This window comes from Podarcis cretensis (assembly GCF_951804945.1).
Source record: "Podarcis cretensis genome assembly, chromosome: 10".
Taxonomy (NCBI): domain Eukaryota; kingdom Metazoa; phylum Chordata; class Lepidosauria; order Squamata; family Lacertidae; genus Podarcis; species Podarcis cretensis.
The window spans coordinates 4,226,161-4,252,564 of record NC_137179.1 but is presented as its reverse complement, the minus strand read 5'-3'; the positions used below and the strand labels follow the sequence as shown (position 1 = coordinate 4,252,564).

Here is a 26,404-nt window from a genome sequence, read left to right as displayed (position 1 = left end):
ATCTGAAGGAGCGTCTCCACACCCATCGTTCTGCCTGGACACTGAGGTCCAGCGCTGAGGGCCTTCTGGCAGTTCCCTCACTGTGAGAAGCAAGGTTACAGGGAACCAGGCAGAGGGCCTTCTCGGTGGTGGCGCCCGCCCTGTGGAACGCCCTCCTAGCAGATGTCAAGGAAATAAACAACTACCTGACAGATAGGTAGCCGTGTTGGTCTGCCATAGTCAGACCTGAAGAAGTGTGCATGCACACGAAAGCTCATACCAAGAACTAACTTAGTTGGTCTTTAAGGTGCTACTGGAAGGAATTTTTTTTTGTTTTAACTACCTGACATTTAGAAGACATCTGAAGGCAGCTCTGTTCAGGGAAGTTTTGAATGTGTGACATTTTAATGTATTTTTAGTCTTTGTGGGAAGCCACCCAGAGTGGCTGGGGAAGCCCAGCTAGATGGGCGGGGTACAAATAATAAATTATTATTATTATTATTATTATTCTGTTGAAAGCTGCCCAGAGTGGCTGGGAAAACCCAGCCTGATGGGCGGGGTAGAAATAAGATCTGTGCACCACTTGTGAATGTGCTTAATGCAAAGCAGAATGCTCGCTGCGCCACGACCGGCCTTGCTGTCTGGGTGAGTACATGCAAGGGGTTGGGTTATTATTACATGCAGCTTAGGTTATTATTATTATTATTTAGAACTGGGAAGGACCGCCAAGGGTCATCTAGTCCCACCCCCTGCAATGCAGCAATCTCAGCTAAAGCATCCCTGACAGCTGGCCGTCCAACCTCTGCTTAGAAACCTGCAAGGACGGTGAAATATACTCGGAGTCGAGAGTGGATTTCATGCTCTTTATTCAGCTCCTAGTGGTGAGGAGGAATGGAAGTTCCCCCAAAATATCTGCTTTATATACATTATTTACACAATGGGCCGCACATGATTGGCTAATTCCAGGATTCTCCTGTAGGCCAATCAGGTTGCGGATTCACTTCCACCTGGAGCTGGATTGGGTGGCTCCTGCGGACCAATCAGACTGCTGCATTGTTCTAGGACCAATCAGATTGCTGCATTCTGGACCCTATTGTTCTAGGACCAATCAGTCTGCTGCATTTTGGATCCTATTGTTCTAGGACCAATCAGACTGCTGCATTCTGGATCCTATTCAACTCCGTGCATAACAGACAGAGAGTCCACAACCTTCCGATAAAGTCTGTCCCGTCGTCCAACAACTCTTCCTGATAGGTGACCTGCTAGAAGTTTGCAAGGTGAGTTTTTCTCCTTCTCTCCTAACAGAAGACGCAGTAGACATCTGGCAGAAGTGAACGTTGGAAGAATCAGGACAGATCAAAGTCTTTCTTTGCACTGTGCCGAGTTAGACTGTGGAACTCCCTGCTACAGGAAGCCGCAAGGTGGATGGGTTTAAAATCTTGTGGGTTGGTATTTTAATCTTGTTTTTAAGTTGTATTTCACTCAACTTGTTTATATTATTGGTTGTTAGCCACCCTGAGCCCGGTCTCGGCTGGGGCCGGCGGGGAATAAACAAAATTTTTATTTTTATTTTTATTATTATTATTATTATTATTATTATTATTAAGGATTGTGCCTGTGAATACTTTCTTTATCCTGAGCAAACCATTTGGAATGACAGGGTAAGGTGTAGTATGAGACTGATATTTTCTAATTTTTTATGGTTTACCACACATTGTAATGTGGGACGCGGGTGGCGCTGGGGGTTAAACCACAGAGCCTAGGACTTGCTGATCAGGAGGTCGGCGGTTCGAATCCCTGCGATGGAGTGAGCTCCCGTTGCTCGGTCCCTGCTCCTGCCAACATAGCAGTTCAAAAGCACGTCAAAGTGGAAGTAGATAAATAGGTACCACTCTGGTGGGAAGGTAAACAGCGTTTCCGTGCGCTGCTCTGGTTCACCAGAAGCGGCTTAGTCATGCTGGCCACATGACCCGGAAGCTGTACGTCGGCTCCCTTGGCCAGTAAAGCGAGATGAGCGCCGCAACCCCAGAGTCGGCCATGACTGGACCTAATGGTCAGGGGTCCCTTTACCTTTACACATTGTAATTGGAGTGCTATTTTGTATCCTGCAGCTTTTCGGACTGTTGGAACGCGTAGCAAAACCTGTAATATATCCGGAGAACAGGTCTCCTTTTGCCCACTTGTGTTATTCTCAAGTTATTCTCAAGGGTGGTGACTTTGATTTGCCTTCCTGTGACTGATCCATGCATACGGTTTTGTGTTTCCATCTCAAAAACCATTGGAGAACATCTCATCCAGTTCAATCTTTGAAAAACAGCTTTGGAAAACTTTTTTGTATTCTCCAGTGTGCTGCTTTTACAATTAAGTGTTTTAAATTTGTTGTTAGCTGCCCTGAGCCCGGTTTTTGAAACGGGAAGGGCGGGATAAAAATAAAAAGCAGCATAAAATACAGTATAAAAACATGAATAACAGTAAAATTCAAAAATCAATTTTGGGGAAATAAGCATTAGATAATCCCCAGGGCTAGTTGGCTGAATTGGTCCTACCTGGGCCAGCGAGGAGGCCAGGGGAGAATTAGCTGTGGGGTCTCAGAGCGGGTGATCTTCATAAAAGGGGAGGGGGAGGGAAGAGAAGGGAAATAAAAGATCAGGCTGAATTCAAATTAAAGGCCAGGTGGAATAGCTCTGTCTTACAGGCCCGATGGAAGGAGGTTAAATCCTGCAGGGCCCTGGTCTCATGGGACAGAGCGTTCCACCAGGTTGGAGCCATCACTGAGAAGGCCCCGGCCCTAGTGGAGGATAGTCTGACTTCTTCAGGGACCTCTAAACTATGGTTGTTCATGGACCTTAAGGTCCTCTGTGGGGCAGACCAGGAGAGGTGGTCTCGTAGATACAAGGGCCCCCATAGATACGAGGGCCCCAAACATCTCCAACCATCAGAAAGTTCTTCCTGATGTTCACGTGGAATCTCCTTTCCTGTAACTTGAATCCACTGAGCTGGGTTTTCCCTTCTGGAGCATCAGAAAACAAGCTTGCTCCATCTTCCATGGGATAGAAGATGGCTCTCATATCTCCTCTTTTCCAGGCTAAATATACCGAGCTCCTTCAACCGTTCCTCACCAGGCTACATTTCCAGACCCGTGATCATCTCGGTCAGCCTCTTTTGAAAGATGGCTCCAACGCCAATTCTCAGTCTCCCCTCAATCACTCCAGGACATGGGAATCTGCCTTATAGACGCAGACCCTCGACCCCTTGAGCTCAGGGCTGTCTACACTTTCAGGAGCTCATCCTATACTCGAGTCATGTGAAAGACAACCATCTCACGACTGCAGTTATGGAGCAGGAATTCTAACATCCACAGACCTGCAGCGCCTGCTCTGCGGTTTCAGAGAGAGGACTCTTTCCAGCTTCATCTGGGGATGCCAGCAGGGATGAACCCAGAACCTTCTGCGTGCAACATGGGTTCTCTGCCCTTTGACTGCCACCTTTCCTCTTCTCCAGAGAGCCAGTGTGGTGTAGTGGTTAAGAGCGGTGGACTTGTAATCTGGTGAACTGGGTTCACTTCCCTGCTCCTCCACCTGCAGCTGCTGGGTGACCTTGGGCTAGTCACACTTCTTTGAAGTCTCTCAGCTCCACTCACCTCACAGAGTGTTTGTTGCGGGGGAGGAAGGGAAAGGAGAATGTTAGCCGCTTTGAGACTCCTTCGCATAGCTGTCAACTTACAGATTTGAAAATAAGGGACCAGCAGCCTCGAAAATAAGGGATCAGCAGCCAAAATAAGGGATTTTCCGGGCACAGGTATGTTCAACTTCTGAGCCCCTCTGAGCCAAAGGCAGAAAGCCCAGCCAGCAGCCAAATGAAGCCTCATCAATAAGGGACAGCAGTGGGACATGGCGCTGGGATAAGGGACTGTCCCGCCAAATAAGGGACACTTGACAGCTATGTTCCTTCGGCTAGTGATAAAGCGGCATATCAAATCCAAAACGATTCTCTTCTTCTCTTCCAAGGCCTGTGTGTGTCTGCGTGTGTCTGAGGGAACCCAGGCAGGGCCTTTCGCCCAGAACAGTGCTCTGCGTGTTTTGCTGCGGGGCCTGTTTGTTCCACCGGCACAGCCCCTCCCTCCCCGTCCCTGACAGACCGCAACCCACTAGACCCCAGCAACAGCTGGCATCACTTAAAGCCCCCTGGGTCACCTCGGAACAGGCTCCCTCCACCCACCCCCTGCCTAACTCAAAGCAGCTGCTCTTAGAGAATTAGGCGGACAACAATCGTTCTTCCATACCCTCCAAGCGCCCCCATATATTGATTTAAGGACGTTCATGGAAAATCAGCCTGCCCACCCCCGCTTTAGGGCATCTTTGCACTGTCCTCTGCTTGGAGCCACAAAAACACCTGTATCTAAACCCCAAAAGGATGCTCTTATCAATCAAACAATCTTTATTACGGTCCAGAGACTCAACAAATCGTTACAAAGCAATGCACAATTCAGACAGCCTACCTCCAGGTTAAACAAGCATTTTGTTCAGACTTAAAGATAGGGATAATTGGTTCTTGCAACCACAACTTCGCCACTGCTAAGGTTCTGGCGTTTGTCTGATCTTCCAATAGGAACCTGACATAGTGAGCCTCTGATTTTCCCGGGAAAGGTACCAGCAAGGGTAATATCAGTTCAGCCCTGGCTTGCTCGTATTTCGCACAGTGCAGCAAAATATGTTTTATGGAATCGATGTCTTGAGCACACGAGCAAAGTCTGTCCTGGCAGGGAACTCCTCTCAACCTGCCATCCCACACTGCAGAAGGAAAGACGTTTAGTCTGGCTTTGGTGAAAAACCTTTGATAATTTGGTACTGTCAGGTTTTTAATGTAAGATGTTAACTTAAAGACATGCCCATATTGTACTCCTACTGCCAGCGGACTACAGGCTGCGTGTGATCGAGATCGCAAGTCACTGTGTGCATTATCCCATCATCTTTGCTTTAACATCTTTAGGGCGCCTTCATAACCCAGGTAATACATTGGGGGGGGGGGGTGACAGACCAACAGAGGTGGCTTTTCTAGCCATTGTTTTCTGCCATTTGCTGACAAACTCCTCATTGGTCAGGTGTTAGTACAAACCCTTCCCAAGATCAAACACTGAAATCCTGAGCCAATGTTTTGGGCAGATGCTCTTATTGTTAGGGCAGAAATAGCTTCGCAAGAAGGGTGGTGCATACCCTCCGACATTTCTCTCTCTTTTTAATTTTTTATTTATACTTTTCACCGATTTTGCAATCATTTTGACATTTCAAAACTTGACTTCCTCCCCCCTCTTTCTGCTGTTCCTTAAATTTATTTTTAATATCTTCTGCATATCCTAATTAACTTAATTTGCTCATTTATTCATCTTCTTTAAACATCCACTGCAGGTTTCATAATAAAAATAGGGAATAGCTGTCAAGGTTTCCCTTTTTTTAAGGGAAATTCCCTTATTCCGAATAGGATTCCTCGCAAGAAAAGGGAAAAGTTGACAGCTATGAAATAGGGTAGTAGTAGTAGTAGTAATAATAATAATAATAATAATAATAATAATAATAATAATAATAACAACAATAATAATATCCTGCCCACCTGACTGGATTGCCCCAGCCACATTAAAAAAACCTCCCTATCCAGGGCTGCCTTCAGATGTCTTCTAAAAGTTGCATAGTTACTTATCTCCTCCATTCAGGGAGTCAAATAACTCCTTATCTTCCAACATTCCATTGATGAAAATAGGGATGTCCTAAGGAAAAGAGGGACATTCGAGGATCAGTTCAGAAACCGGGATGCCTTCTGTCAATCAAGGTCTGTCCCCGGGACATAGGGTCCCTTGGAGGAAGGAGCCTGGGGGAGACGGGTGCTCAAACCCACCGCCACTGCCTCTCCTTGTGCACACATCACAATTTGTGCTCAGGACGGCATCAGGAGTGCTAGGGGCAATCCTGCAACTTTTGACGCTGCAAATGTCCCAGTCAGGGTGGGACATGGGGGGGGGGCGCTTGTTCTGTTGTGCCGTTGCTCAAGAGCAGGGATAGGCAAACTAAGGCGGGGGGGGGGGCTGGATCCAGCCCAATCGCCTTCTTAATCTGGCCCATGGATGGTCCAGGAATCAGCATGTTTTTACATGAGTCGAATGTGTGCTTTTATTTAAAATGCATCTCTGGGTTATTTGTGGGGCATAGGAATTTTTTCTTTTTTTCCTTCAAAATATAGTCCGGCCCCCCACAAGGTCTGAGAGACGGTGGAACGGCCCACGGCTGAAAAAGTTTGCTGACCCCTGCGGTAGAGCATGAGACTCTTCATCTCAGTGTTGTGGGTTTGAGATTCACACACACACACACACACACACAATTTTTTTGTTTTGCAATTTAAAATACTCATTTTAACATCCTTAAAACATCAGTGACTTCCTTCCTCTTTCCATGGTCCATTTTGCATATCATAAATCTCTGCACATTTTACAAAAAACTAAACCATTCAGTATTCCATTATTGCATCCATCGAAACCAGGGCCGGATTTAGGTTTGATGAATGAATTTGTGTGTGTGTTGAATATATGCTATACAGTAATTGATGGACCTAATAGGTACCTAAAGCTATTTGCACATCACAAAATATGTATTTTATAGAAGTAATTGTTGAACTGAAATACAATTAAGAAGGTCAAAACTTATTTACACTGTTGAACTTATCTTAACGCTGCCAACATTTTCCGGTGTACACAATTCCCCCCCCCCCCATATTATTCAATAAACGTTTTCCAGTCTTCTCTAAACGTATATGTTCTTCTTGTTCTCTTATTCTCTACGTTAAGCCTGCGAGGAACCAACTAAATGAGAACGGCAACTGAAGCCGACGGAATACGCGCTGCGTGCGCTCCTGTATGTTCCAAACCACTGCTGCGCATTTTTCTGCGTAAATTTACCGTTCTCTCTTTTTGCAGACCGCTTTGAGGTTTCCTCCCCATCCTACGCGGCGCATAAATTTTATGCAGAGACACAAACCCATGCACAAAACCCTCTCCCATATGTCCTCCCCGCCTGCTAAGTGACCACACGGCCAGCTCGTGCCTCTGTCAGCGAAGACCGCTGGGTGCCACTGGCGGCCGCCTTGCCCGTCCCATCCCTGCTGGTCTAATGCAGGTCAATCCGGCATGAATCCAATTACGCGGCTGGCAGGAGGGCATTAGCCGGACGCCCACCTGACCAGGCCCCACAGGGTTAACGCTGAGCCGCCGCCTCGGGAACAGCTGCCGCCGGCTTCTCCGAGGCTGTTGCGCCAGGAGGCACAAACCGGTTTGGCTCGGAGGAGCCCCGCGCACACCTTGGATTTCGCGTTTGCAGGGGAGCTCCACGCTGGCGAAGATGGTGCTTCCACGGCACAGGACTTAGGAGACGGTCGCCATGAAGCCCTGCGGCTGGTGCTGAAGGAAGCCGGCTGCTTGCAAGGGCAGGTACCTACCTGGACAGGTGCGACGCAGCGGAGGAGTCTCCCGGACGCCAGCCAAGGTAAGGCATTCATTTGCAGATCCTGGCTAATGCTTGGCCCCAGAAAACTGGCTTCCCCAGTTTTCTGGCTTCCCCGAAAAACCCTCCCAGAAATATTTGAGATTTGCTCCGGTCTTTTCCTCCCCGGGGCAGAGGAGCCACGGGGCAGGGGGGTGGTTGGTAGTAGCGGTAGGTAGAAGGCAGAGGGAGGCATTGCAAAGCCACAGCGGAGCAGGACAGATCCTGAACTGCTGATGATTGTCAGGAACAGCGGGGTTCTCATTCATTCATTTGTATAGTTCTACCTTTCCCACAACAACCCTCGGAGGTAGGCTAGGCTAAGGGTGAGCTATTGCCCACAAGGTCACACAGTGGGTTTCATGGCCGAGCGGTGATTCGAACCCTGATCCTTAATAATAATAATAAATTTTATTTATACCCCGCCCTCCCCAGCCAAGACCGGGCTCAGGGCAGCTAACACCCGATATAAAAACAAATTGATTGAAATGCAACTGAAAAACAAGATTAAAATACAACATTAAAACATTAAAATACAGCCTCATTTCAGTGGAGACTCAAATCAAAAACTTCCTGGGGGATGAAAGCGTCAAGGCTAACTTTCCAGACTGGTCCTTCATGGGCCAGAAAAAAGCCAGGGAAGTCCCCAAATGGGAGTTCCATCACAGAAGGAAAAAGGAAAGAGTGGAAGGGGATCAAATTGATTTCAAGCCTTGCCCGACACTCTGACCACTACACCAGAAGGGTAGGGTTCCTATCGCCTCTTCCCCGATAGCATCAATTCTCATCCCTGCTCACCTGTCAAATGCACACAGCTTCCAGGTACCCGTTCCTTTCCGAGGTTTTGCGGGTGCTTCCGCGGGGCGGACTGGGTGCTGTCCATCAGCACAGGTTTCCAAAAGAACCCACACAACAGCCTAGACCGGGGGGGGGGGCATTTAGGCTTGTGATTTTATCAAATTTTATCGGTCGCTCAGTTTGATCTCCCTATCTGGTCTTCTACGTTTCCTTGTCTCCCGTGTCTCAGGAATCTGCTGCTGTTTTTCTCAATCACAGTGGTGATTTATTGCAGCTTCTGTTTAATTACTATTTGCCAATATTTGGAGAGTTCTTGCATCACATTGTATTTCAAGCGGATCACTGAATGTTGCTCTAGGTGATTTATTATAAAGTCACAAACTTTATTGTGACTTATTTGCATCAGGTTGTCGTAGGACATGGGTAGGCAAGCTAAGGCCCGGGGCCAGATCCGGCCCAATCGCCTTCTCAATCTGGCCCGAGGACGGTCCTGGAATCAGCGTGTTTTTACATGAGTAGAATGTGTCCTTTTATTTAAAATGCATCTCTGGGTTATTTGTGGGGTATAGGAATTCGTTCATTATTTTTTGCAAAAGTAGGATGAGCGATCATTGTGGCATATTGTATCGTCTGCGGCTTGCGGACCGCATTGCGGTGTGCAAAATATAAGTGAAAATGAAATGAAAGGTGGGGAGACTTTGCTTTTTAAAAACTTCCACAGTGGGATCAGGAAATCTCTCTGCTTTGAAAAGCCGACATCAGTGGCTCAAGTTCATCACTTTTGTCGAATTAATTGAACTAAATAGTTTTAATGGGATTGGGAATAAATGTGCAACTAATCATTCCTCTTTTGAATGTGATGGTGTTTTTATAGACCTTAGTGGCTCATGCAAACAGTTATTCAGAATAATACTTTTTACTACATAGGGGGAACCGAAGATTAATTTATGGAATCGAGGGGCTTGTGGCAGGAAAAAGTTTTGGAAGCGCTGGTCTAAAACATAGAAACAGCACCAGGTTCCTGGAGTCTAACAAATGTCTGAGATGTGAGCACCAGCAAATTAAAAGGACAGCCTTTGACAGGCAGGCAGGTTTGGAAAACAACATCTGTGGTCTCTTGGTGTGTTTTAATGGGGGAGGGCACAGCTGTTGCCAAATTATTAGGAAGAATTTACCCCCCCCTCTCTTTTCTGGTTTTTCGTGTGTTTGACAGGAGATGAATCTGCAGGTGAACCTCACCCTAATACTGTTGTTGTTGTTGTTTAGTCATTTAGTCGTGTCCAACTCTTCGTGACCCCCTGGACCAGAGCACGCCAGGCACTCCTGTCTTCCACTGCCTCCCGCAGTTTGGTCAAACTCATGCTGGTAGCTTCGAGAACACTGTCCCACCATCTTGTCCTCTGTTGTCCCCTTCTCCTTGTACCTTCCATCTTTCCCAACATCAGGGTCTTTTCCAGGGAGTCTTCTCTTCTCATGAAGTGGCCAAAGTCTTGGAGCCTCAGCTTCAGGATCTGTCCTTCCAGTGAGCACTCAGGGCTGATTTCCTTCAGAATGGAGAGGTTTGATCTTCTTGCAGTCCATGGGACTCTCAAGAGTCTCCTCCAACACCAGAATTCAAAAACATCCATTCTTCGGCAATCAGCCTTCTTTATGGTCCAGCTCTCACTTCCATACATCACTACTGGTAAAACCATAGCTTAAACTATACGGACCTTTGTCGACACACCCTAGTATGAAGATGAGTATATCTGGCCATCTGTCAGGGATTATTTAGTTGTGGTCCAATTGATGACCCCTGGGGTCCTCTTTCAACTCTACAGTTCCATAATTCTGTATGCCACCTGCAAATTCCTGAAGACTTGTTGAAACAATAGAAGTATTAGAAGAAGAATGCTATTCATTTATATCCCGTCTTTCTCCCAGAATGGGATTGCAAGGCAGCTCATGAAAGAAAACTTAAAAGCAAACAATAAAAAACTTTAAAAATTGTCCAGTAGCACCTTGTTGTTGTTTAGTCGTTTAGTTGTGTCCGACTCTTCGTGACCCCCTGGACCAGAGCACGCCAGGCACTCCTGTCTTCAGTAGCACCTTAGAGACCAACTAAGTTTGTTCTGGGTATAAGCTTTCGTGTGCATGCACACTTCTTCTGAAAGCTTATACCCAGAACAAACTTAGTTGGTCTCTAAGGTGGTACTGGGCAATTTTTAATTTTTAATTTATTTATTTTGACTGCGTCAGACCAACACGGCTACCTACCTGAATTTAAAAGCAAATAAAGATAGCTAGAAACACATTAATGGCCCTTGTTAAAAAGCAATTGTGGTATCTACAGAATTAAACAATGTAAAAAAAATATGTCTGGGGAACAGGACAGTGCACTATTTAAAAGTCCCTTTCTTATTGACAGCCAGTCCCCCAAAACGTGCTGGAATAGAGAGGGCTTCACCTGCCGGCAGAGGGACAAGGAGGGATCCAGTCTGGCTTCTCTAGGCAGCGAGTTCCAAAGTTGCCTGGGAGCAGCCACCACCGAGAAGGCCCTGTCCCCAGTCTCCACCCGATAGGCCTGTGAGGGTGACAGGACTGAGATCAGCCCCCCCCCCCCCGAAGATATCAGAGCCCAGGGGTGGTGCCTAGGGGAGGATACAGCCCTTCAAATTTTCCGCTTTCAGAGAATTCTGGGCTTTGTAGTTTAAGGCTTTCTGGGAATCGCAACTCTGCCAGGGGTGAGCTGCAGAATTCCAGAATTCTTCGAGGGAAAGAATGTCCTTCAAAGAATGTCCCTCCCTAGGCAGGGAGTTCCAAAGTTGCCACCACCAAGAAGGCCCTTTTGCCCAAAGACCTCCAAACCCGGGCAGGTTTGTAGGAGATAATATGCTCTTCAGATAGACTGGGCCTAAGCTTTGAGGGCCAGTGCAGAATCTGGCAACTCTGGAAGCGTTTTTCCTGGTGGGAAAGGCATTTGGGTTTTTTCTGAGGAGAAAATCCGGGAGCGAGGCAGAGGGGAAAGAGCAGCGGCGTTTCTTGTTCTGCCCTCAGAAGGATGCCAAAGCTATCCAAATATCCAAAGGGATTTTTTAAAGAAATAATAATAATAATGATTTTATAACTTGTGTGTACTTGTTTCTCAATTCCATCCTTTTTACCTGGTTTTGAATGTTTTGCGATGCCCTCCCACCAGATGTCAAAGAGAACAACCACCACCAGAGTTTTAGCAGACATTTGAAGGCAGCCCTGTTTAGGGAAGCTTTTAATGTTTGATGCATTACGGTATTTTAATATTTTGTTGGAAGCCGCCCAGAGTGGCTGGGGAGGCCCAGCCAGATGGGTGAGGTATAAATAATAAATTATTATTATTATTATTATTATTATTATTATTATTATTATTATTATTAATTTCATGCCTTGTGACTTGCCATTATTTTTTGCTGATAGTAGTTCAGTAATTCTTCATTGCAACTGATAAGTGTAAACTGCTTGATTGTTATTTGCTGGTATTTATTTTTACTGTTTACTATTATATTTGAATGGTTTGTTGAATATTGCTTTAGTTGATACCAATTGTTTATTTTAAAGTTGCAGTCGTACCTCTGTTTATGTAACCCTCTGGTTACGTAAACTTTGGGAGGTGCGCATGGCAAACCCGGAAGTATTTTACTGGGTTTCGCCGCGTGTGCATGCGCAGAAGCAGTCCTCAGGTTGCGGAAACCTTGGAATCCAACCGGACCTCCGGAACGGATCCCGTCCGCAACCAGAGGTACCACTGTATTGTGCTTTTTTGGGTATTGGATCAGATTGTCATAAGGTGTGCGGATGGTAAGATAGAAAGACAGTGTACAAATTAAAAGTGAAATGAAAATGGAATGGGGGAAAAGCTGGTGGCCAGTTCCCAGAGCTGGTCGGCAACTGGCAGTTGTTAATAATAATAATAATAATAATAATAATAATAATAATAATAATAATTTATTATTTATACCCTGCCCATCTGGCTGAATTTCCCCAGCCACTCTGGGTGGCTCACAATCGAGTATTAAAAACAATACAGCATTAAAAATAAAAAATTTCCTTAAAGAGGGCTGCCTTCAGTTGTCTTCTAAAGATAAGATAGTTGCTTATTTCCTTCACATCTGGTGGGAGGGTGTTTCACAGGGCAGGCGCCACCACCAAGAAGGCCCTCTGCCTGGTTCCCTGTAGCTTTGCTTCTCGCAGTGAGGGAACCGCCAGAAGGCCCTCGGAGCTGGACCTCAGTGTCCGGGTAGAACGATGGGGGTGGAGATGCTCCTTCAGGGATACAGGACCGAGGCCGTTTAGGGCTTTGAAGCACCAACACTTTGAATTGTGCTCGGAAACATACTGGGAGCCAATGTAGGACTTTCAAGACCGGTGTTATGTGGTCTCAGCGGCCGCCCCCAGTCACCAGTCTAGCTGCCACATTCTGGATTAATTGCAGTTTCCGGGTCACCTTCAAAGGTAGCCCCACGTAGAGCGCATGGCAGTAGTCCAAGCGGGAGATAGCCAGAGCATGCACCACTCTGGCGAGACAGTCTGCGGGCAGGGAGGGTCCCATCCTGCGTACCAGATGGAGCTGGTAAACAGCTGCCCAGGACACAGAATTAACCTGCTAGGATGGCACCTGGCTTCCTTTGGCCCAATTTCACATGGTCAGGCTGGGTGAGTATGCCCTTGCCCAGCCCCATACATCACAGCTCTAGGACACAGTGCTACCTCGGGTTACATACGCTTCAGGTTACAGACTCCGCTAACCCAGAAATAGTACCTCGGGTTAAGAACTTTGCTTCAGGATGAGAACAGAAATCATGTGGCGGCAGCGGGAGGCCCCATTAGCTAAAGTGGTGCTTCAGGTTAAGAACAGTTTCAGGTTAAGTACGGACCTCCGGAGCGAATTAAGTTCTTAACCCGAGGTACCACTGTACCAGGTCCAATGGGAACTCCTGCAGCAGTGAGTTCCATAGTCTAACTTACTTTCTTCTGCCCTGGACCTTCCATCGCTCAGTTCTACTTCACTTAATTTACTTATTGCATTTACACACACCCTTTTTTCCTTCAAGGAGCTCTCGTTCTCCCCCTTCCCTCCTCACAACAACCCTGGCAGGTAGGTTAGGCGGAGAGGCTGTGACTGGTGCCCAAGGCGACCCAGCAAGCGTAGTGGTGAAGTGGGGATTTGAACCCTTGTCTCACCTAGGTCCGAGTCCAAAACTCTAACCAATACACCACGCTGGCTCTGTTGTTGCAGAACACGAGACCCACAATCTCAGGGTTGTGGGTTTGAGCCCCGGGTTGAGCAAAAGATTCCTGCATTGCTTGGGGTTGGGCTAGATGACCGTCAGGGTCCCTTCCAACTCTTCTATGATTCTTTGTTATGAGAGAGTGGGAAGAAGCTATCCTTATCCATTTCCTCTGCGCCAAACATAACACAACCTTGATTCTTCCTCTGATTTGGCGAGTTCCTTTCTGAGGGGAACTTAGTTATTTGGCACGCAAAGGACTGTGGAACTCACTGCCACTGGAAGCAGTGAGGGTGGCGACGAACTTGGAGGACTTAAAAAGAGGACTGGGCAAACCAATGGAGGATGCGGCAATTAATGGCTACTAATCACCATGTCTTCACAGTCAGAGGTTTCCAAATACCATGTAGGAAGGGAAGTGGCCCCCTTTTGCTGCTTGATATACGCCCCCTTTTGCTGTTCTAGATGGACCTTTGGCCTGATCCGCAAGGCGCTTCTTATTCAGTTTGACATTTATTTATAAAACTAAGGTATTTATATACAGCACCATAATTTTTTACCGTTTTTTTTTTTAAAATCAAAGTTGTTTTACAGCAATAACCCCGCTAAACATTAAAACAGATCACCAGCTGTTACAGAAGCTTGGTTGTGGTTTTTTTAATTGTCTGCATAAGCTGAAGAACATAAGAATAGTGTGCTGGACCCAGTCTGGTCCAGCATCCTGGGAATCCCCCAAGCAGGATTCGAACACAAGACCCCTTTCAACTCTTGTGGTTTCCAGCAATTGGCATTCACAAGCATTGCTGCTTCCTGGTTTGTAGCCATCAATGGTCCTCACCTTCATAAAATGGTCCAATCCTCTTTTAAAGTCTTCTTTTTAAAGGACTTTCTTTTATGCGTTCTAAATCTTTCTGATTCCTGCATTGCAGTGAGTTCGACTAGATGACCCAGGATGTCCCTTGCAACTCTGCAATTTTATGATTCTGTCATTCATTGAATGTCCATGCGTTCTAGTGTTAGGAAAGAGGGAGAAGAACTTTTCTCTAGCTACTTTCTCTGTGCCATGCAGAATTTTGTAAACTTCGGCATTGTCACCTTTTCCTTGTCTTCCCTCTAATAACAATTTAATAGTACAGTGGTACCTCTAGATACGAACAGGATCCGTTCCGGAGCTCTGTTTGCATCTAGAAGCAAACGTAACTAGTGATGGCACGTCTGTGCGTGTGCGCGCATTGCTTTTCGCCACTTCTGCACATGCACGTGACGTCATTTTGAGCATCTGCGCATGCGCAAGCGGCGAAACCCAGAAGTAACGCACTCTGTTACTTCGAGGTTGCTGCGGAGTGCAACTCGAACGGGCTCAACTCAAAGCGTATTCAACCCGAGGTATGGCTGTACAGTGGTACCTCGGGTTACATACGCTTCAGCTTACATATGCTTCAGGTTACAGACTCGGCTAACCCAGAAATAGTACCTCGGATTAAGAACTTTGCTTCAGGATGAGAACAGAAATTGTGCTCTGGCGGCGCAGCGGCAGCGGGAGGCCCCATTAGCTAAAGTGGTGCTTCAGGTTAAGAACAGTTTCAGGTTAAGAACGGAAGCCCCAAAACACAAGTTTGAAAATTTAAATTGAACAAATAGAATTTAACTTTAGTAATGTCTTTGAATTTTTTGACCTGGAATGTAAACAGTTTGAATGAAAAAGCAAAAAGGAATAAAATAGAGAAAGTTGTGAGGAATAAAAACTATGATGTGATTTGCTGGCAAGAGACACATATGGCCAAAAAACACAAACATATATTGATAAACAAAAAATTAGGAGTAGAGTTTATTAACTCAGATGTAAATAAAAAAAGAGGGCTGGTGATTTATGTTAAAGAGAAATGGGAACCTGTACTAATCTGCAAAGATGACGAGGGAAGAATTTTGGGAGTTCAAATTAACCATCAAGGGGAAAAATTTAATGTAGTAACTGTTTATGCACCTAATACAAACAAAGCAGAGTTTTTCAAAAAATTGGAACAAGTATTATTAGAATTAGAAAATCATAAATTAATTCTGCTTGGAGATTTGAATCGAGTACCCACACCAGAATTAGATAGAAATGAAAAAAAGAGGAAATCGAATCAAGAACGGACCTCTGGAACGAATTAAGTACTTGAACCCGAGGTACCACTGTAATAATTTGTTATTTGTACCCTGCATATCTGACTGGGTTGCCCCAGCCACTCTGAGCGGCTTCCAGCATATAAGCTAAAAAGTCCCAAAAGCCACAACCAGTGCTGGATTTACTTATAAGCTAAACAAGCTATAGCTTAGGGCCCCACTCTCTTGGGAAAAAACACCACTGGATGTACATTTCCAAAATATAAGATAAAAAGCAAATAAAATAAAACCTACATACAGCAAGTGTGTTTTGTGTTGTGTAGGCTCCTATGATGTAAGTCATGGGCCCGGCCTGCTAGCCTGCTCCCTCAAATATCACTGGTTTGCTCCTTTCTATATATAGGGTGCCTACATTCTGAATGGACTGGTTGCATGACAACATGTGCAAATGGCTTGAGATACCTATGAGGTCCATCAATTACCATATAGCATATATTCAACACAAAAAACAGCGACTATTTGTTGTTGACAAAGGACAGCTGGCAGGGTAAAGGTAAAGGTAAAGGGACCCCTGACCATTAGGTCCAGTCGTGACCAACTCTGGGGTTGCGGCCCTCATCTCACTTTACTGGCCGAGGGAGTCGGCGTACAGCTTCCGGGTCATGTGGCCAGCAGGACTAAGCCGCTTCCGGCGAACCAGAGCAGCGCACGGAAACGCCGTTTACCTTCCCGCCGTAGTGGTACCTATTTATCTACTTGCACTTTGATGTGCTTTCGAACTGCTAGGTTGGCAGCAGCAGGTTTATTGATTGCCAAAAATTGGAAAAGCAGCAGCGTCCCAACTAAAACAGACTGGTTATCTAAAATGATGGAATACTTCCATACTGCCGAACTAACAGGGAGGATAAGAGGAGATCTGGTACAATAAGTGAATAAGGAGGGGGCTATCTTTAAGGAATACATCAAAATTTATGTGGGAAAAGTAGAATTTCTGACAGATACTGAATGAATCCAGAAAATGATTAGAGTGAAAGGAGTGTAAAGTTAAGATAAAAGAAGAGATTAAAGAAATAATGAAATGCGTTTAAGCCAGTTGGAAAAATAAAGTAGCGTAACAAGAACAGCTGGAAGTCATGTGACTTGGTGGTTGTCTGTGTGGGGAAGGAGTGTAGGTATGTTGATATGTGCAGTATAGGCAGGTATTATATAGAGTAATGTAGGTATGTTTTATGTTATGAAAATGAGGTAGTGTGTTGTGAACGTGTATTGTGTAAATGTATATGTATGTGTTTTATATGTTAATAAAATTTAAATAATAATAATAATAATAATAATAATAATAAGGATAGATGTTGCAGCAACAGGAGTGCGAACGTTCTGGGAGTGTGGGCTTGCGAGACCACATCTTTCTTTGAGACCTTTGAGATATTGTTGTTGTTGTTTAGTTGTGTCCGACTCTTCGTGACCCCCTGGCCCAGAGCACGCCAGGCCCTCCTGTCTTCCACTGCCTCCCGCAGTTTGGTCAAACTCATGCTGGTCTCTTTGAGAACACTGCCCCACCATCTCGTCCTCTGTCGTCCCCTTCTCCTTGTGCCCTCCATCTTTCCTAACATCAGGGTCTTTTCCAGGGAGTCTTCTCTTCTCATGAGGTGGCCAAAGTCTTGGAGCCTCGGCTTCAGGATCTGTCCTTCCAGTGAGCACTCAGAGCTGATTTCCTTCAGAATGGGGAGCTTGGATCTTCCTGCAGTCCATGGGACTCTCAAGAGTCTCCTCCAGCACCAGAATTCAAAAGCTTCCATTCTTTGGCGATCAGCCTTCTTGAGATATTAAAAGCGACCGATTCTCTCCCTTCTGGAGCAACCACTTAAACAAGTGATTCTCAAGCTTTTTTGGGTCGTGCTTCGCTTCAGCCGAAACTCGCCGGAACTTGATTCCGGCACCTCTCGGACGGGTGACATTCTGAGAGAAGAAGGCATTCACGGTGAGTTCTGGTACCTCCTTTTCCAGAAAAATAGCACTGGTGACAATTAGTTGCACACTTATTCAATGAAATCCAATTAAAACTACTTAGTTCAATTCATCTAACAAAATCGACGGCGAGTTTTCAAAGGCTTGTGGCCATTTAGCAAGAGTCTTGGAGACCTCAAGATCGCTTTTTGCTGCTCCGGAGGGAAAGACCCGAATTCGAATGACGGGAAAGGAGATTCTGACTCAACATCAGAAGAACTTTCTGACAACAAGAGACATTCGGCGATGGAAGGAATCCCTCAGGAGGTTGTGGACTCTCCTTCGTTGCAGGTTTTTAAGTGGGGTATAGATGGCCCTCTTCATGGATGCTTTAGCAGAGATTCCTGCATTTCAGGGGGGTTGGACTAGATGATCCTTGGGGTCCCTTCTGACCCTAAGAATTTATATCATTCTTCCATACTCTTTCCCAATCTGCCATTTGAATATTATGCCCCCCGTCTCTTGCCTACTTTACCATAACACACTCGACCTCTTCATCCTTAGTTTCCCATTCCAACAACATATTATACATTTCTGATAATAATTTAGTATCACTTTTTATTACCTCTCTCTGGAAATTTGAAATTTCGTAGGTGAACCCTTTCTTTTTTTAATCATTTTTGAATACTTCATTTAATTGGAAATATTGTAGCCGATCTGTTACCTTTCCTTTTATTTCTTGAAATCCCTTCAATTTTAATTGGCTAGCCATCTCGTTTAACAGCTCTCTGTCTGTTGCCCGATTAGGTTTCATATTTACTTTTTCCACTGTAAATTTTTAAAACAGCTTTTTATTAATTTTCTTATTAATAGACAAGCATACCCAATCGCCAAAATAATAAAATGACAACTACAAGCAAAAGAGGATATAGAAATAATAAAAAAGGAAAAGAAAGAGAGAGAGAGAAAAGAAAAAGCATACAAAATACATACATGCAACCATAAATCCATAAACTATTGCATACGGATTTATGTCACCATATTCTTAATCCTAATTCCCTTTCTTCTCAAATAGGCTTCCTCTTGTTGTTTAGTCGTTTAGTTGTGTCTGACTCTTCGTGACCCCCTGGACCAGAGCACACCAGGCACTCCTGTCTTCCGCTGCCTCCCGCAGTTTGGTCAAACTCATGCTGGTAGCTTCAAGAACACTGTCCCAACATCTCATCCTCTGTCGTCCCCTTCTCCTTGTGCCCTCCATCTTCCCCAACATCAGGGTCTTTTCCAGGGAGTCTTCTCTTCTCATGAGGTGGCCAAAGTCTTGGAGCCTCCATCTTCCTCTAAGCGGGTCTATTTTATCTATTTGTTAAACTGATCCTTTTATGTTTTCTTCATTTCTACTGTTTCCCACACGCTATACTAATAATCCATGCTGTGGTTTGCGAAAGTTAATCAAAGCAAATCCATTTTTTTTTACTTGGGGACACTGTTTTCTTCCCCCTTCACTGTAATTTTTTGAGACAATGGATGTACTTGATGAAGCGACAACAAAGTGGGCTTCGACGCTGCTTATCTGGAGTCTTAAATCGCCACTTCCAGCGGTATCCCACCCCTAGGGGGCGCAACAACCCACGAGGGCAACCAGTGGCTTAAAAGAAAACCATGGTTTCACTGCCTGCAGTGCTTTAAAGGAAAATATAATAAAAATGATGTACAGATGGTATATAACACCAGTGAAATTAGCTAAAATGTAGAAAGCAAATAAGAAATGCTTTAAATGTAAGGGAAAAGAAGGTACTTTTTACCATATGTGGTGGGAGTGTAAGAAAGTAAAGGGAAATGATTTATAATGAGATTTTAAAAATGTTGAAATATACATTTAAAAAAAACCAAACCCAGAAGCCCCTTTACTTGGTATAGTAGGTACAGAGATAGACAAGCACAATAAAAAAATGTTTTTATATGCGACAACCGCAGCAAGAATATTATTAGCCCAGCGATGGAAGCAGGAATAACTAGCAACAAAAGAGGAGTGGCAGATGAAACTGATGGACTATGCCGAGTTGGTGAAACTAACTGGGAAAATTCGGAACCAGCAAGACCAGACCTTCCTGAAAGATTGGAAGCAATTTAGGATATATTTGAAAAACAATTGCAATCAACTGACATCGCTTGTAGGGTTGCGAGAAGTTTTGTCAGGAGAACTATATGAATTATTGTGGGGGAGCAAGAAGGAGTTTATTTAGGATTTGGATTTTAGAGCAACTATGAAAATAAAATGCAAAGTCAGAAAGAAAGCTGCAAAACCATTAGTCGAGGTTGACAGAAGTCCTAGACTGTGGTAGCCCAAGGTTTGTTATACTGTATAAGGTCAGTCAGTCAGTTTTACTGCACATAGCCAAAGGCTGCCGCAATGTACACAGAAGCATTCAGCAATTAAAAGAAAATACTCTGGGTTAATACAAAAAACTTAAAACATTTATGTTATCAAGACATTACCTACTCTAAACAGAGCGATCAAAATACCTTAATATACAGGTTAAGACATTAAACAATAAAATTTATAGGCTAAAATCATCACATGGCCACTAATATATTAAAAAATAATGTTAATTACCGTATTTTTTGCTCTATAAGACTCACTTTTTCTCTCCTAAAAAGTAAGGGGAAATGTGTGTGCGTCTTATGGAGTGAATGCAGGCTGCGCAGCTATCCCAGAAGCCAGAACAGCAAGAGGGATTGCTGCTTTCACTGCGCAGCGATCCCTCTTGCTGTTCTGGCTTCTGAGATTCAGAATATATTTTTTTCTTTTGTTTTCCTCCTCCAAAAACTAGGTGCGTCTTGTGGTCTGGTGCGTCTTATAGAGCAAAAAATACGGCAATACAATGTGCAATTATATTTGGAGTTTGGTGATAAAGATAGAATATAGCTTGATATAAATAGGGTCAAATAAATTCATCTCCTTTACAGTTGCCGGCTATCTTGGCTAATTTATGATTTGCTAATAATAACTCTCAGGGAACTGCCATCAGTGCCAGAGGGAGAGAGCAAAATCCGGAGGGATTCCAGAGAGCGTCCCGGGATGGGGAGAGGCAGCCCATCTTCTGGGGAAGAGAGTCAGCATAGCACCAGTGGAGAAGGGGGGCAGATGGGGGAATCGGCGAGGCGGTCCCATGAGTCCTTGCCTGGGACCAGTGGGGAGAGTAAGGGTCCTCCGCTGCCTACGCCCTCCTTGCGCAGAAGGCTTTCGCGCAGAGAGAGTAGGAGGAGACTAGGCGTCAAAGAGCTTCTTTGCTGGAAGAAGTTTAAGAAACGCCCACTGACGGATTCTGCCAGCGATTGAGACAGCCACGGATGAGTGCCTGTCCGGACAGAAAAGGTTCACTCAGGCAACCCAGCCAGGTGTTTGCAACCACTAGAACCATTACAATAACTAATATAATTTGCTGTAATTTTCCTAGCAGCGGTTGCAAAGAGTGCTACTCTCTAGGTCACATACTTATCTATGTCTGCAAGGAGATATAAAATCATGTCAGAGGGGTTCTGGCCAAGGGACCTTGTCATTATAGGTGCTAAAAATCTTTCTCTTGCCTCATTATATACGGGGCAGAGCAAGATATAATGCATAAGGTCCTCTACTTCAGGACATCCCCTAATGCAAACACATTCGTTTGTTGGTACACCTCTGTGTCTCCCATCTCTGTAAGCAGAGTTTATTGTATTTAATCGTCACTCTGTAAAAGCTTTCCGAAGTTGCATAAAAGTCAATTAATTAAAATAAGGTGTGTGTTCCTAGGACTCTCTAAGTTTAAAATATAATGGGGTGCGTTACTGTATAAGGTGGGATGTTACGTTTGGAAAACGTGTGTAAAAACCAATAAAAATTACCGTATTTTTTGCTCTATAAGACTCACTTTTTCCCTCCTAAGAAGTAAGGGGAAATGTGTGTGCATCTTATGGAGCGAATGCAGGCTGCGCAGCTATCCCAGAAGCCAGAACAGCAAGAGGGATTGCTGCTTTCACTGCGCAGCGATCCCTCTTGCTGTTCCGGCTTCTGAGATCAGAATATATTTTTTCTTCTTTTCCTCCTCCAAAAACTAGGTGTGTCTTGTGGTCTGGTGCATCTTACAGAGCGAAAAATATGGAACTAGGTGCGTCTTGTGGTCTGGTGCGTCTTATAGAACGAAAAATACGGTACGTTAAAAAAAAACACAATTGTTTCGCCGATGCTTCTTTCTGCGTCGGCCGCCTACCTCTCTACGCCTGTCCTCGGCCACGTACGTGAGGCTCTAATTCTGTCTGTGCCGGGTCCCGAAAAGCACCAGATGATCCCAATTACCTGGCGGCCGCCAAGCGAGACGCTTTGATTGGCTGAGCGCGCGGCTGCCTCCTTTTAGCCTCGGGGATGACATTGGTGAGAACATCCCCTTTGGTGCGGCCGGGGCTGAACTATTCTTGGTCAGAATGTTGACCCGGCGCACATCCAAGATGTCCGGTGTCTACCCAGATGTGCGGAAAGTCAGCGCACGTCTCAATTCTGCTATCAGTCTGTTGCCGTTTCAACCTCTCGCTGATCATTCTTGATTTCTCCTTTTTGATAATTTCACTGCTTTACAGAAGGTGTTGCAGGGAACGTTCTTTCCCACATGGTGGACTTGTAAAGGGGCAAAAGGGTATTGGGAAATAATCTATAATGAATTGGAAAGAATGTTTAAAAGTACTTAAAAAAAATAAAACAGAGTCCTTTTTGTTGGGGATGATTCAGACGGAAATTCCCAGGTGTCAAAAAAGGATATTTGTGTGTGCTGCGACAGAGGCCTGTGTTTTGTTAGCCCCCAAATGGAAAACAAGCGAGGTATCAAACGAAGAATAATGGCAGCTTAAGTTGACAGATTATGCGCAGCTTGCATATTTGACATATAAGAGAACAAGAAGAACATACGTTTAGAGGCGATTGGAAAACGTTTATTGATTATATGGGAAAAATTTGTTTACACTTGAAAACGTTAAGATAAATCCAACAGTGTAAAGAAGTTTTGATGGATGCAATGATGGAATACTGAATGGTTTAGTTTTTGTAAAATATGCAGGGATTTATGATATGTAAAATGAACCATGGAAAGAGATGAAGGGAAGTCACTGATATTCTGTTGTTGTTTAGTCGTTTAGTCGTGTCTGACTCTTTGTGACCCCATGGACCAGAGCACACCAGACATTGATATTTTAAGGACGTTTAAATGAGTATTTTAAATTGCAAAACAAAAAATTTAATAAACATAATATATATGAAAAAAAGGGATGTGGGTGGCATTGTGGATTAAACCACAGAGCCTAGGGCTTGCCGATCAGAAGGTTGGTGGTTCGAATCCCCGTGACAGGGTGAGCTCCCGTTGCTTGGTCCTTGCTCCTGCCAACCTAGCAGTTCGAAAGCACGCCAGTGCAAGTAGATAAATAGGTACCACTCCGGCGGGAAGGTAAACGGCGTTTCTGTGCGCTGCTCTGGTTCGCCAGAAGTGGCTTAGTCATGCTGGCCACATGACCCGGAAGCTGTATACCGGCTCCCTCGGCCAGTAAAGCGAGATGAGTGCCGCAACCCCAGAGTCGGTCACGACGGGACCTAATGGTCAGGGGTCCTTTTACCTTTACCTTTAATATATATGAAACGATAATTTCCCTGTTTTAGCTTTTTTTGTAAACCGCTTTGAGGTTGTTTTTTTAATTGCAATCAAGCGATATATTAATTTTACGAAGGATTGAATGAATTTTTGAGTGGCCAGCAGTTCTGGCGGTGGCCGTGGTTGAGTTTCCTTTGGAACAGAGCACTGAATAGAATTAACGCTGTTCATTGTGATGTAATCATTTCGTAAGTTGTAAGTATATATATATATAGAGAGAGAGAGAGAGAGATAACTTTATTGAACTTTTAAAAAACAATTACCCAACACAAAGTGCCGTCCTCCGAGTCTTGTATGCATCCAAATAAAGTTGGAAGAGAGATTATTGTACCATGGTTAATAAACGATGCAAATTGAGGCCATAAGGAGTCAAACGCATTTTCCTTCTTATGTCTCTGCTCACCTTTCATTTAAAAAACAAAACAAAAAACAGATCGTTTTACAAATGTTGTGTAAAAAACCATATTAAAAAGTAGAATTCAGAAATCAGCAAACTATCATGGAATGATGCACCCTTCCATATTGCTCAGCCATCACGATTTGAGCAAGACATCCCAGAATGACAGAAGCCATCCCGGCCTCTGATTGGATCCTGGAAAGTCCCGGTGTGGGTCTCTTGCTCTCTTGCTCCCCTTTATAAAGGGCTCCAGAGGACGATATCTCTGCAAGGAGTAAAAGACATTTCCCAAGATACTTTGGCGTGGGGAGGGAAATGTGCTTCAGATGTAGCCTTATTTTTTGAACTTACATTTTTAAAGAAAAGGGAACCCACTGTGTTATAGGAATTCCAAGGTCTTAGGTAAAGGTAAAGGGACCCCTGACCATTAGGTCCAGTCGTGGCCGACTCTGGGGTTGCGGCGCTCATCTCGCTTTGTTGGCCAATGCAGCCGGCGTACAGCTTCTGGATCATGTGGCCAGCATGACTAAGCCGCTTCTGGTGAACCAGAGCAGCGCACAGAAACACCGTTTACCATCCCTATTTATCTACTTGCACTTTGATGTGCTTTCGAACTGCTAGGTTGGCAGGAGCAGGGACTGAGCAACGGGAACTCACCCCGTCGTGGGGATTCGAACCGCTGACCTTCCGATTGGCAAGCCCAAGAGGCTCTGTGGTTTAACCCACAGTGCCACCCGCATCCCTTTCCAAGTTCTTATATATATAAAATAAATGTTCGTATATGTACATGGCAAACACATGTCATGTATAAACCATGTGTCTGAAATAGTACAGGAGAGCAACTCTGAAGCCATTTTGATTCTCCCAAATTGATCTCAAATATTTCTCTGCAAGAAGGAAGGAAATGGGAAAAGCTTTCCAATTGTCTTAATTGTCTTTGGACTGTAGGGGCTTACTTTGTTGTTGTTATTTAGTCATTTAGTTTTATCCGACTCTTTGTGACCCCCTGGACCAGAGCACGTCAGGCTCTCCTGTCTTCCACTACCTCCCACAGTTTGGTCAATCTCATGCTGCTAGCTTTGAGAACACTGTCCCACCATCTCGTCCTCTGTCGTCCCCTCCTCCTTGTGCCCTCCATCTTCTCCAACATCAGGGTCTTTTCCAGGGAGTTTTCTCTTCTCATGAGGTGGCCAAAGTATTGAAGCCTCAGCTTCACGATCTGTCCTTAGGGCTGTGAGCACTTAGGGCTGATTTCCTTCAGAATGGAGAGGTTTGATCTTCTTGCAGTCCATGGGATTCTCAAGAGTCTCCTCCAGCACCAGAATTCAAAAGCATCCATTCTTTGGCGATCAGCCTTCTTTGTGGTCCAGCTCTCACTTCCATACATCACTACTAGGAAAACCATAGCTTTAACTATACGGTCTGGCAAATATCTGTTAAGCCATGGGTAGGCAAACTAAGGCCCGGGGACCAGATCCGGCCCAATGGCCTTCTAAATCCGGCCCGCGGATGATCTGGGAATCAGCGTGTTTTTACATGAGTAGAACATCATGTCCTTTTATTTTAAATGTATCTATGGGTTATTTGTGGGGCCTGCCTGGTATTTTTACATGAGTAGAATGTGTGTGTTTTTAAAAAAAATGCAATTCTGTGTTATTTGTGGGGCATAGGAATTTGTTCATTCCCCCTCCCAAAAAATATAGTCCAACCCCCAAATGGTCTGAGGGAACGTGGACCAGCTCACGGCTGAAAAAGATTGCTGACCCCACTCTTGGGGGCACCCAAAAAAATGTAAATCTCTTGCTTGCCACTTTGAGAACAAGATGAAACCAGCCTAGGATGGTCCTTTAAGCTGATACAGAAGGTATCTCTTGATGTTCCAATGCTCTCTCACATCCCATACACCTGGAGCTCGGTCAGACGTGTTGATTTAGGGACTGAACTCTGCACATGGTCAGAGACAACTGGTTCTACATCTTGCAGGGTTCTGTGCATTGAAGTCCTGCATCGTTTGTTCTGGAAGCAGACTCCGGGGCTGAACCTTTTATAGCAACTACCTGACATTCAGAAGACATCTTAAGGCAGCCCTGTTCAGGGAAGTTTTTAACGTGTGATTTTACTGTATTTTTGGTTTCCATGGAAGCCGCTCAGAGTGGCTGGGGAGGCCCAGCCAGATGGGCGGGGAATAAATAATAAATTATTATTATTATTATTAGCTCAGAACCGGCTTCTTCTTCTTCTCCCTCCAGGGAGGATCTACTGTCAAACCCTGAATTTGGTCTTCTAGCAGAATTTGGACAAATAAATGGAAGGAAGTCAGGTTAGGTCAGGAAATGCCAGCTGGCTGTCTTCATTGTGTAGGTTTGCTTCTTGCAGACTGTGCGAAACTGTGGAACCGGATGAGCCGACCTGGACTTTGCTGGGAGGGAGGGGAGATTAGGAGAGGCTGAGATTGTAGGACCAGACAAGAACCACCTGGGACACCTTGGCCTTTGGGCTGTTGTAGCATTTTGGAGTTTGGCCTTTGAAAACATTCATGTAGAGAAGAGAGAGTGAAAGAAGTTGCTTGTAGATAAGTGATCTGAATGCCTTTGGAAAAGACCCCAGCGGAGTTTTGTGTGCAGAAGCCCCCAGGCATTTATTTATTTATTTTTAAGTACAGTGGTGCCTTGGTTCTCAGACTTACGGTAATCCGTTTCAGAAGTCCGTTCCAAAACCAGGCGTGTGCCTCCTGGCTGG

At 44.9% G+C, this 26,404-nt stretch overlaps 1 protein-coding gene across 1 annotated transcript in view; it reads left to right on the top strand.

The window, feature by feature from the left end:
- Positions 1-5,783: 5,783 nt before the first annotated feature.
- LOC307224847 (uncharacterized protein) overlaps positions 5,784-26,404 on the top strand; it is a gene marked incomplete at its 5' end in the record, with an annotated part of 74,537 nt that continues 53,916 nt past the window's right edge. Inside the window, 2 exons of the mRNA XM_079992020.1 lie at positions 5,784-5,802; positions 7,341-7,505. Coding sequence (XP_079848146.1) covers positions 5,784-5,802; positions 7,341-7,505 — 184 coding nt within the window. The remainder of the gene's footprint in view (positions 5,803-7,340; positions 7,506-26,404) is intronic.